Genomic DNA, 12819 nt, shown 5'->3' on the forward strand with positions numbered 1-12819 from the left:
CGAGAGCGAGGAGAGAGAGAGAGTCCAGCCCACTCCGGTAAAACCATTCAACTGGTGAGCGAGGGAATGCATTCAACACAGAGGGAGAGAGAGAGGAAAAGAGGTAAAGAGAGCGAGAGAGGAACTCCCTTCGTCTGGGATAACTTAGTCAAACTGCCTCTCTAACACACACACACACACACACTGAACACACACTGCAGACTTCACCCCGAGAACGAGGATCCTCCTGCACTCAGTTTTTCCTTTTTCATCATCCATTCATCACATCAGACTTTTTTCTTCTTCTTCTTGTTTTTTTTTTCCTTTTTCTTTCTTTCTTTCTTGTGACGCCTCCACATTTTCCAGCCATCTGTCCCTGACAAAAAGATAAGGATTACTCATTTTCTCTCTCGGCGTTGTGTTTTTTTTCTCGATTCTTTACAGCTTTTTTTCCCTCCGTTTTCGCAGGTGGACTGTGAGCTGAGCTGAACTTCTCTGAGAACTTCGAGAGAACGAGAGGAGAGACAAAGACAGAGAGCAAAGGAGGAAAGGAAGGGAGGAAGGAAGGAGAGAAGGAGAGGAAGACTTTTCTTTCTTCATCCAGGGCTGATTTTGCGTCCTCACACTTTTGGCCAAAACTCAACTTTTCTTCATCTTTTCCGGCTCCATCTGTGAATCTGCATCCGGCAGCATCACCAAATCCTGCCTGGCAGCCAATCAGGCGTCTCCTGCCGTCATGTCTGTCTTTGCTGTGCTCAGCTGGACCATCCTGATCCTGGTCCGGAGCTGCAGCACATCCTCAGAGCCGGCGTCTGAGCGCCAGCCGCTCTCCCTGATGGTCCATCCTCATCAGCAGCCTCTGGCCGACCTCGGCCCCGGCTCCCACTGCCCTTCCTGCGCCCTGGCCAGGATCAGGAGAAACGAAGGGGGCACCGTGGCAGTGGATGACGTGGCGGGACATGAGCGGGAGGAGGAGGAGGCAGCACAGCAGGACGTGGTGGAGGCGGTGAAGAGGCACATCCTCAACATGCTGCATCTGCAGGCTCGGCCCAACATCACCCGGCCCGTGCCACGGGCTGCTCTGCTCAACGCCCTGCGTAAGCTCCACGTGGGGCGAGTGGCGGAGGACGGCAGCGTGCAGATCGAGGGGGAGGAGGAGGCACGAGGGCGGGGAGGCCGGGGAGGAGGAGGGGGAGGAGCAGTGACAGCGGCGGCGGCGTCTCAGTTGGGAGATGGCGGCGATGTACAGGAGACTACGGAGATTATCACCTTCGCCGAGGCTGGTGAGTAAAGACGAGTTCAGTATCAGACGTGTGGATGGTAACCACGACGACCTGTGTGTGTGTGTGTGTGTGTGATCACTTTGTCCACCTGTTTAATTCCACCTGTGTGCTCACTCAGCTGAGCCTGTCAGACACACACTCATGCACACACTCAAAGACACACACACACAAACACCTCTGTAATCGCCTCCTGCTGTTTTCAAAGAATACCTCATTATCTACTTAAAGTCAGGGGAGATTTGCGTGTCACCGCCTCTCTGTGCGCGTTCTTGAGTGTGTGTTTGTGTGTGTGAGAGTGTTGGAACGTTTTTCTGACAGACGGTAGCGACAAAGAGCAAGTCAGAGAGAGAGAGGGACGTACGATGGTGTCAGCCGTCACCTTTGACCCCAGCAGGTCGCTGCCCGGTTAGGAGCATATGCTCACAAGGTTTTGTGTTGTCATGTCTGAAAAACACTGCTGCTTGAGGTCCAGATTAAAGTCCTTGTCCTGGTCCTGGTCCATTGAGGGAACCTGTACCTCTTTAGTCTCGTCCATGGTCGTTTTAATCCTTCTAAAAACCCTTAAAAAGAGCCTTAACCCCTTTGTGCCTTAGCGGCCCCCCCCAGGAGCTCACCTGTCAGTCAGGGCGAGGGGGCGGGGCTCTGACTGCTCCCTACGACTTCCTGTAGGCGAGAGTCTGGAGCAGCAGATGGTAAAGGTCTTTACGAACTGGGAGGGAAACGCCGATCTTTAAGGAGTTTCTCTTCAGGTCCACGTGAGCGGATCCTCGTCAAGCTGTGATGTCAAACCTGAAACAAGACCTCTGATTGGCTGCTGGCCACTAGAAGCAGGAACAGGTCATTAGGATCGAGCCTTGTGGACTCGGCAGCACCTGTAAATCCCATTCAGGCTCTTCAGCTCCGGTCTGGACTCTGGTCTATGGAGATTTATTACCCCGAGTTTTGCCTCTCAGGTTCCTTTATGCTGCTTCACCTGCTCCACCTGGTAGATCCTGTTACCCAGAAGGCCATTCTGCCTCTACCTTAGGTTTAGGATCAGATTCAGGATCAGGTTCCAGACCAGCACTGGACTGGAGAGGATAGTCCTTTGTGGGAATCCTTCGGTCCTGGTCTTTGTTGGGAGTAAGTGATGCGTTCAGGGACCTCAGTAATTATTATGGGCGACAGAGAAGGCGAGTCGGAGGAATGAAGTGTCGACCTCAGTTTCGCAGCTCGGACACAATATCCAACTGTCTCTCTTTTCTTTCCGTCCATCAGGGTGTCCTGCTGAAATTCCTGTCCTCCGTCCCCATTTGTCCCCCCCACACAGAGGACAATTAGGCTAATTGAACTTAATTGAACACATCATTAGCGACATTCCACAATCCACTTTCATCTGAGGCTCCATCCCCCTTCAGGCAGAATAAACCGCTCATTGTTGGATCTATTCTGGTGGCCACTCCGTCTGGGGATTCAAACCCGCAACTCATTGGATGAGCTCAGGTTGGGGGGTTGGGGGGTCGGTGGGCTTCACTGACCTCTGACAACAGAGAGGAAAAAAGACAAAGAGAGACAAACTCGTCCGTCTGAAATAAAAATAAACCACAATTATCATGTTTCCCGTTTTCTTTTCTCCTTCGTCTACTCTTTTCATCGTACTCCTCTTCTTCTCTCCTTTTTCTCGCCTCCTCTCCGTCCATCCTTTCTGTTGTCAACGTCGCCGGTGTGAGTCCCCCGGCCGTCCGTCCACGTGGTTTTGGCTCAGCTTTGATGTGTGACCGGGAGCCAAAGACGCTCTCTGTCTGGGCAGATGAGTCACTGATAGTAAACAACCACAGCTTGTGTCCAGACCTGCCGAGCACAAACACACAAACGGGCCGCCGAGAACCGGAGCAGACGCCGCACCCAGAAACGATTACAAATCAGGCGGAGACTCCACTGGTTGTGTTGAAGTCTATGGGAAAATGTCCCTCCTCCTCTTCAATAAACGTTTCTGTTCTCAGTCTGGAATAAAGCATGATATTAATTTTTAAATGTATTTGATTATAAATCTTTTCGATGTTAAAACTGTGAAAGTACCAAAATATCTTTATTGTGATGTCACAACAAAGTAGGCCACACCCTCAAACAAAAGTTGACCTTTGTCTTCAGGGTTAAGTTTCTCATCTGAAAACACAACAACCAATCAGACAGGACAGGAAGGCCTCACTAAATCCAGACCGCTTCGAACAAACGGCTCGTTTTAGTCACACAGGGCGGCTGCAGTCAGCGTGGTGGTCACAGACTGGTTGTCCTGGGAGGCTTCAGTGTGAGACAACGCTAATTGTTTAATCTTAATGTGCTGGGACATTAACAGGAAGTCGTTATTCTAACGGGGCTGATAAGAGCTTTCCTGCAGAGATAAACAAGAAAGAGGAAGAGAGCTTTTGGTTCGGTTTGGTTTTCCCATAGTAACAATCCCGACGTTCTGCATCATCACAATGAGACAGGAGCAGCTGATGTTCACGGGGACGAGCCGGTCAGTGAGGGCAGCAGAGTGTTTTTGGGAACACTGGACTGTCAGATTGGTTGATTTCTTATCTGCTCTGTGATTCTAAATAAAGCAGCCTGGGAACCCAGACACCGAGAGTCCGACGCCAACGCTTCAACTTCAAATTAGCTCAAAACCTCGTCGTCCCGAGAGAGAAATCACGTTTTATGGACATGGACTGAAAAAGAGAAACATGCCATGAAATCACTTTGTGAGGACAATAAAAACATGTCGGCTGTCAGCTGGAGTTGAGAACCTGTTTGAAGACTGATCCAAACGCTCTTTCCCACACTCTGCCTCCTTATTGTTATTGTCTTCATGTCTGAAACTGAAGTCAGGAGAACTTCACAGTGGGGTTTTAGTTGGGAAGAGCAGCCAGAGCACGTGACAACAACACAAACTGACAGCCCGAACGCTCCAAACCAGAAACTAACTGCTCGCCTCATTTTCCACCAGTTTCACTTCATTTCATGTGCCTTTATTGTGCCTTCAAGGGAAAGTTGCTGGCAGTGGCAATAAAAATACCGCAGAATGTGCACAGAGTGAAAACACACAGTACGGAAAATATATAAACTATTAATGACACAAACGTGTGTTGATGCCCAACTTTGTTTAGAGGTACACTGAAGTGCATTCAGCGTTTTTCCGATGGGCAGGGCCTGCTCTGTGGTGACATCACAAAGGGCCTGAAGTCCTGACGGCTCCGTTTCTGAGTGCGTCTTCAGACAGATGATTCCCTTTTTGACTGTATAAGGACAAAAATAACGAAGAAGACTGTTCGATCGCTGCAGCTCTAAACGTTATGAGTTTCCATGATTCAGTTCAGCATAATGACAAAAATATAACAGTACAGGCAACAGTGACCTCATGGGACACGCCCCCGCCATGTCGGGTGGAGTTAGAAACATAACGTCCTCCTCATATTTTCACTTTATTTCCTGCTGTCTGTTTGCTTTGATCCACCCAAATATAAAAACTGACGGAGACTAAAAGTTGTCAGATGCTGGATTGATATTTTCTTTGAAATAAGTGTTTGTGTGAGTCTGGACGACTCTCCCTCCTCCAGCTGATCATCAGCAAGTTTGGCATTCAGGACATTCCTCTTGTCAAGACGCCGCCGCCTTAAAGCCTCCTTTTTGTTTACTGGTAGTTTAACAGCTTTACACAGATTTAGCTACCCATGTAGAGCTGCTCAGTGTGTGTGTGTGTGTGTTTACTAACACAACCCTGCTGACTCACATGTGGTGCCAATAAGGCTGAGCAGGGTGTCGACTCCGGGGATCTGAAGTAGATTTCTGTCCTGCGACACCTTCACTCTGTCAACACCCTCATTGGTCACACAGCGCTAAGGCCGCCATCTTTAGAGCTGAGGGGAGTCATGTGACCTCATCAGTTAACTCTTTTAATGAAAAGATCCTTCAAGTCCCACTCCTCTTCCTCAAGAATGTCATTTAGATTTTTTGATATTTTTCGTTACATTACATATAAATCAGTTTATTTCATGTCCATTTCCCCTGAAGGAGTTTTAAAGGAGCTTTGTGATGTCACACCAAAGCAGCTCTGTCAGAGCCAGTCTGTGATGAACTGGTTCTGTTGGTCCAAACTGGATCAAAGCTGGAACAAAAAAAGTGTGTTCCTTTAGAGGAGAAACTGCAGGAGAGTAACCGGAGGACCCATTGCTGTGTGTGTGGTCCTAATGTAAACTGAGTTCTGACTGTGATCCCGTTAATGTTAAACAGTCGACACTTCACAGATTCAGATCCAACCGGACAGTGTCTGTCTCTGACCTTTGACCTTTTTCTGGGCTGGTGATGTAGCGGGGGAATGGCCTTCGACCTTTCAGCTCAAGAACATGGGGCGATGTGAGAAGGTCTTCTGGGGCAGGGGGGGCACAAAGACTCAGATCCCTCTAATGTAAACCTGACAGGGAGGAGACGCAGCTCCTATTAGGCAGACAGGAAGTCCTCCAGCGTGATCTGTCATATCTGTCCGATACGACTGTACCTACAGGCCCCCCCACTCTGAGTGTGGGAGCAACAACAGAGGAGAAGAAACAGCTGCTGTTTAAATCTGCCTTTTTGAACTGAGCAGAAAGTCCGGAACAAAACAATGTGAGCAAGAAGCTGCAACACACACACACACACGCACAAAGCTTCTTTCTCACACAGGTTTGTCCTGCTGCTTAAATACAACTCATCATTCAGGAAGGGATTATGAAGGACAATGACTAACACACATACACACACAGACACACTTTACCCATCTGTACAAACACACACAGTCCCTGCCTGTGTCGACAGCGTCAACACTCACAGTTCAGGCTCCGCCTCCTCGACACAACGATGCTGATCTTCATCAAATGATGCCTTCAGGTTTGCCTGTCAAATGGAAGAAAAAGTTATGTTCATTACCTGTGGTCAGTTTAAGGTGGATAGCAGTGCATTATGGGATATTGAGGCCATTTTGATGAATGTAAATGCTAAAAAATGTTTATTTCACTGTAGTGTGTGTGTCTCAGGGGTATTATGGAGGATTTAATCAGATGTAATCAGCCCCTTTAACAGCATGGCGCCAAGTGTTTGTCTCATCTCTTGCTCAGCTTCATCAGCTGCTCACAGAGACACCGTCTGATAAATCTAAAAAGCCCCAGAGGCTCATGGGAGAAGGTTAAGGTTAGGTTGTTGCTGATGTCACATGGTCACCCAGACCTTCCAAACAGTCCAAACGACTGTCTGAGCGTATTTACAGGTCTTGACTGGTTTTGGTTTGGTGGACACTCACTGATAGAAGTTGGGTCTTTAAACGTCGAAACAAGCTTTTGTTTTGTTCTGTTGTTTTTCAATCAGATGAAAAACTGGGAGAAGGTAACAGGAAAACAGATTTCTGCTGCAGAGTGTGTGTTTCACTGCTCCGTCCAAACAGAGACACTGCATGACATTGTGTGTGTGTGTGTGTGTGTGTGTGTGGGCAGGCGCAGGCCAGAAATCAGGTTTTATGAGTTGTTGAGACATGAGTTTGTAAAGCTGGGTCCTCAGTAAATGGAGGGATTAGAGGAGAGGGATGAGCTGTGAGCGGAGGACTTTCAGAAGTCGGACCAACTCCAGGAAACAGACGCTCGCTGTCTCTGAGTGGAAATGAGCTGCGGGAACTTCTGGTTTCTCACCTGCTCTGTTTAGGGTTTAACACATCGACCAAACCTCACAGCGACATCAGAGCTTCCTCCAAATCAAAGTGCCACGACCTGAACACGAGCAGGTCTGTTCCTGTTTGGGCCCGTTCATTCCACCGGAGGGAAACCAGATATCTTGGGCAGCAAACGTCAGCAGGAAAAAGTAAAAAAGATCAGAGTTCCACCAAACTCCACTTAGTTTTCTTCAATTTTATAGGAATCTGTCAACACACTAAAAACAGAATATCTGCTTCTCTGTGTGGATGATGATGAGGATGATGAAGATGATCCCATCATTCTGCACAAATCCAGCTCCACGCAGCAACATTATTCCACTAATGAAGAGCTTAACAGATTTCATTTTGAAGCTACAAACTCACTCTTTCAGAGCCACATTCAGTCTTCCATGTTTTCCATTTCTAAAACTCTCCTCATATTCAGAGTCATCTGATTCTGTCAGCTCAGTTCAGACTCTTTTCTCTGGAATCAGAAAACCAGAATAACTACAAACACACTGAATGTTTCCTTCTTCTCCAAAGAAAAGTTTCTCTCATGTGTTTGGGTTGTTTCTGTCTTTATCTGATCAGGAGTTCTGCTCAGTAATGATGAAAAATCAGCTCTAAATATCTGACTGTCTTTATTCTGTCAACACAATAAACTCAGAAGTACAGACTGATCCAGAGACTTTGGATATACAAAAAGTATGTTCACTGTCAGTCTGGATCATTTATTCGGATGTGTTTCTAAAACCTGCAGTTGGTTTTAGATGTCCTGGTTCGATGAGGCCCAAACAGCTGATGGGAGCTGCAGCTTTTCACACAGTCCTCGTTTTATCTCGGCTGTCGTGAAACAGGACAACAGTTGATACAAGCAGGTTGTTGCTTTACAAAAAGCAGAAAAGAATGTCTGGTGAAACTTGCTGACGATGCGTTCGCTGTCCTGACACTGTGCCGGTGCAACCAGTTAATGGCCATTTCTGTGCATGACGCAGCTCCGCAGCGAGTGTGTGACTGTAAATCATACGAACGCAGCAGCTTGTCTGTCATTACAGCCGTAATAACCAGCTGCACAGCTGCTGCTCCGAGCTAACGTGTCATTACGGTTTCCTGACTGTGACGGCACTTCAGAACCGCAGCGTTCTTCCCTCTGGACCTGCTCATCCCATCACATAGATGATGTCTGAATGTTTGCATCGGTCAGGTCACCTGACTCCTCGTTAGCTTCTGCGAGACAGAAACTTCAAATCAGCTCTGGAACAACCCAACCGTCTTTGGTTGTTCTGGTTCAGCATTGGTACGTCTCTTAACTCATTGGTTCCTCCTGAAGATGCCAATCACAACTTAAAGCTTCACTTTGAAACTTTAAGTTTCCCTTCAGTTCATTATTGAGTCAGACAGGAAGAGTTGTTCTTCTGTCTGTGGCTGCCTCTACATCACTCAGAGGAACAATGAATGGACGGGCCTTTTATTTTTTAATCTTTCTGAAGTGGTGATGATATAAGTGAGATAATCGCCTCCGAATCGTCACTTAAATGTCGTTAATGGACTCGCTAAAGTGCCAACTGCCTCCACACACACACACACACACAGAGCTTAAGAAGAGCATCACTGCTGCTGACATTCATAAACCCTCAAATCGTGACTTTGATTTTCTGTATGGACACCCACAAGTGAGAGACATTAGAGAGAGAGAGGGAAAGGTGATTCAAAGATCTTATGTAACACTGGTGGATGTAACTGCTCATTAGCTGCCTGCAGGTTTCTAGGAAATGTAAAATACAGCTCTGTGTGTTTGCGTGTGTAACATCAGTCCACAAATCCAACCGACAACTTCAATCTGTGTTGCCTGACAGACAGAACACAGGGCCACAAAGTCTTACCCATAATTCAACTGTGAGGTGTTTGTGTTTGTGCAGTTGGCCGTGGTTACCTGCTGCTTTGTCCTAACCTTGTGTGTGTCTGTGTGTGTCAGGTGACTCTCCGGGCGTGGTGAACTTCGTCCTCTCTAAAGATGGCGGCGACCTCTCTCTGGTGGAGCAGGCCAATGTCTGGCTCTTTCTCCGTCTGGCCAAAACCAACCGCAGCCGAGCCAAAGTCACCATCCACCTCTTCCAGCAGCGCCGGCCCCCACACGGACGGCCGACTCAGTCACAGGACGAACTCCTCCTAGCAGAGAAGGCGGTGGACACCCGTCGCAGCGGCTGGCACACCTTCCCGGTGTCGGCGGCGGTGCAGGCGCTGCTGGAGAGCACTGAGAGCACGACATTGAGCCTCAGGGTGTCCTGCCCGCTCTGCGCCGACGCCAGCGCCACGCTCATCCTGGTCTCCGGCGGCTCAGAGACGTCACAACGCACCAACCAGCGGGAACAATCCCACCGGCCCTTCCTCATGGCTGTGGTCCGACAAGGGGACAGCAGCGACTCGCGGCGGCGCAAGAAGCGAGGCCTCGAGTGCGACGGGAAAGTGCGTGTCTGCTGCAAGCGGCAGTTCTATGTAAACTTCAAAGACATCGGTTGGAACGACTGGATAATCGCGCCGCCCGGTTACCATGCCAACTACTGCGAGGGCGAGTGCCCCTCCCACGTGGCGAGCATCACCGGGTCCACACTGTCGTTCCACTCCACCGTCATCAGCCACTACCGCATGAGGGGCTACAGCCCCTTCCAGAACCTGAGGTCGTGCTGCGTGCCCACCCGGCTACGAGCCATGTCCATGCTCTACTACAACGAGGAGCAGAAGATCATCAAGAAGGACATCCAGAACATGATTGTGGAGGAGTGCGGCTGCTCGTAGGCAGGAAAACCCAGACTGGACCGGAGAGGACCGGAGAGGAGGAGGACCTTTGATCCCAGAGAGACACGGGGAGGAGACGGAGGGAAGTGAGACCGATGAGAAGATCAGCCATCACCTTTCTCTGCTCCATCTCCTCCACCAGGACGCTCTCTGGGATAAAACCTCCTCTCCAGCCTCGTTCAGAACTCAGAGAGAGTCTCAACGGCACTTTCAGAAAAAAAGAAAAAAGATAGAAAAAAGAATATCTAATATATTTTTGTTACAAACGGGGGGAGCGAGGCTTATTTATGTGGCTGAGACGTTCAAGCACCACTCGACCAGTCCGACCTCGGAAAGACGAGGTGCCTGAAAAACTAAAACAGAAAAAAATCTCAAACTATGCAACTTGTTTCACGTATTATGATCTTATTGTACTTTACTTGTTTTGTTTACTTTTCAAAATGTACAAGGAAGAAGACTCTTTTGTATTTTTGTTGTTTTTTTTTTAAGTATAAATTTGTGTGTGTGTGGTTGTGTTTTTGTCCACTCGCGTGTGAACATTTGTGTGTTTGTGTGTTGAGAGATACTTGAAAGAAACAAGTTGGCCCAGCTGCTGGAACCAAACACTTCTTTATGTTGCCATGGTTACCATTGTGTTGTTATAATTATCATTGTCAGTAAGTATATTAATATTATTATTGTTATTGTTATTAATAATATTTTGTTTGGCTGCATTTGTGTTACGTTTGTTTTGGTTTTTTTTTCTAAACGAAGCGTTTCAAACGTTTTCGTGTTTTGCACTATAGCGACACTTGTGTTTGGGTTAGCCGCAGACCGGAACGATCCGGAACAGACCAGAGCTTCCTGTTCAGGGGGGGCCCGGTTCACAGGTGTCAAAGGCTCACAGGTTCGATTCCCTGCTGATGTGTTGCTCTGGGCTCACAGTCACAGAAAGTGTCACCTGCAGGTTTCTGAATGTCTCCTCGCAGGTCCAAAGTCAGTCGATTCACCTGTCAATCAAGCTAATCACAAAGCCTGGAGGCCCTGGGCAGGGTTACAATTACTAACGCACTCAAAAGTCCTTGAAATAACTTCCCATCGGTTAAATTCATTTATTGTTCCAAAAAATAAAAGTTGGACAGATTGAGTTTAAAAGTCTGGACCAGAAAACCTGTATTAGGAGACACTTCAGCTGTGGAGAGTTCTGATTGGACCAATCAGCAGCTAATACAATGGTGAAATGTAGCGACGCTAACCGTCAGTTCGCACCAAATGCTAGCAATTTTTAAGCTAAATGTTTAGATCTGGTAGAAGATGAAAACAGTATTAATCTGCTGAGACCCAGAGATCATCACAACATGTCAGGATGTTCCCGTCTGTCCAGTCCAACGCTACGAGGACTTCTCCATTAACGTGGCAACAAACGGCACTTAAAAAAATAAAAGAAAAATGTAGCTCAGGCTCATGATCGAAATTGCCAATCTGACAATGGATCAATGGATCTAAAACTCCCATGAGTCCTCAGCGGCCATGCTTTTAATGCTAACCTAAATATTCTAGCCAACAGCTAACTGCTAATCTCCAAAAACCAGAAGGAGACTGACTAAAATCACCAGATAGACCTTTAAAGTTCATGTCTTCGTCTGTGGTGGACGCTCACAGTCAGCTGTTAGCGTTAGCATTCGCTAACAGAGATTTTTGCGGCCTCAGTGGACTTCCTTCCAAAATCTCACTCAATCCCAATATAACCTGCAGATGTTCGTCTTCATCGAATTATCACATTTGAGAAGCTTCAATCAGCTAAACTGTTCTGATCATTAAAACAGCTGATGGTTCTAATCAGCTCACAGTTTTGAAGATGAGCCATTTAAAACATTTTCATCAGCTTGTGAATAAATCGTTTGAGTCAATAAAAATGTTTCAGACGAAGAGACTAAAATCATCCAGTTTTAGTTTTAGTTTTCTGTTAGACACCAAAGAGTCGACTTTGTATCTTTTTTGTGTGAGAAACAAAATCGTTCGAGAAAACAAACAAACAAGCAGATCAACATGATGTCCGTTTTGTGGAAAAAAATCACTGAAGAAGAAAAAAAGTTTTGTCTTGTGTTGTCGAAGATTGACTGATGTTTTTATTTATGTTTCATAGTTTTTGTTTTAAACTAGTTTTCTTTTTTCAGATTTCTTTGGGTTGTGACGTTTCTGACTTTGTCACTCTGCACACTAAGAACTCTGTTTCCCACGATGCTTTACTCTTTAATTTTATCGGATCAGAAAAAAAGAAAAAAAAGAAGATAATCCACGTCTTGTCTACTGTTTCTGGGAAGAAAACTAAACATTGTCCAATCAAATCTGAGTGTTTCTGTGTCATACATGTTTCTGTCAGTGTTGTCGACTCGTTCACCAAAAGTGTCAGAGTTTCTGTAACTTCTCAATGAAGTCACATCTTTACTTTCTTCTTTGTCGTTAATGTTTTGGACAGTGGACTTTGTGGGACAGACTCCTGATGCATTCATGGACACAAAAAAATGTCAGTGCAGAAAAAAAAAGACTCAAAAAAGGAGCAAAAAGTATGAAAAAAGGAATAAATGTATTTGTTCAGATTTTGTTCTTTCTATCAAGACGAAAAAATACTGACACTGAACAAAGTGGACAAAGGATAAAAAGTCTATTTTTTATTCTGTATATATGGAAATCCAGATTCCAGTAAGTTGCATTGCTTTGTTGTACAAATCAAAATGTGCTTGTGGCATTTTTCTAATCTTATTTATTTTACTGTATTTTTTTGTTTTTGTTTTCTGCTTCACCATTAAAGTTAAAAGGATGTACACACAGGAAACGAGTCTTTCATCTCATTTCTGTCTCAATCCATTTCCTACAGTGTCGACCAAAACACCTCATTTCAGAAATTCAACTAATGACTTGGGTGGCTGTCGTGGCAGATTAAAGGTCCTCACAGTCCTGAGCTCAGGGTGACTCTTATAATGAAATGAAGTCAGCCTCGTTAGACTCACAGTAAAACGGTGACGCTGAGGATGAGCGTTCAGGGTCGAGACCTCAGCGAAGAGGAGGCGCAGCAGGAATTCATTTCCTCATGCTGAGGAAAAAATG

General features: G+C 46.5%; 1 protein-coding gene across 2 annotated transcripts; it reads left to right on the forward strand.

Moving 5' to 3' along the window:
- Window positions 1–12278, forward strand: inhbaa (inhibin subunit beta Aa). 2 transcript variants are annotated; one of them, XM_029529491.1, is made up of 4 exons: window positions 140–913; window positions 950–1180; window positions 1229–1262; window positions 8912–12278. In XM_029529491.1, the coding sequence occupies exons 1-4, from the start codon at window positions 716–718 to the stop codon at window positions 9730–9732; spliced, it is 1284 nt and encodes a 427-aa protein (XP_029385351.1). In that variant the 5' UTR covers window positions 140–715; the 3' UTR covers window positions 9733–12278. The 2 variants fall into 2 exon arrangements, with proteins under 2 accessions (XP_029385350.1, XP_029385351.1); XM_029529490.1 differs by adding an exon at window positions 1–103 and having other exon boundaries at window positions 448–1262.
- Window positions 12279–12819: the final 541 nt, after the last annotated feature.

The sequence above is a fragment of the Echeneis naucrates genome, chromosome 20 (genome assembly GCF_900963305.1).
Source record: "Echeneis naucrates chromosome 20, fEcheNa1.1, whole genome shotgun sequence".
NCBI classification, from domain to species: Eukaryota; Metazoa; Chordata; class Actinopteri; order Carangiformes; family Echeneidae; genus Echeneis; species Echeneis naucrates.

Coding starts and splice junctions, on each gene's coding strand:
- inhbaa (XM_029529490.1), top strand. CDS start 716: ATGTCTGTCTTTGCTGTGCTCAGCTGGACCATCCTGATCCTGGTCCGG. Junction 1,263..8,911: donor TATCACCTTCGCCGAGGCTG/GTGAGTAAAGAC, acceptor TGTGTGTGTCAG/GTGACTCTCCGGGCGTGGTG.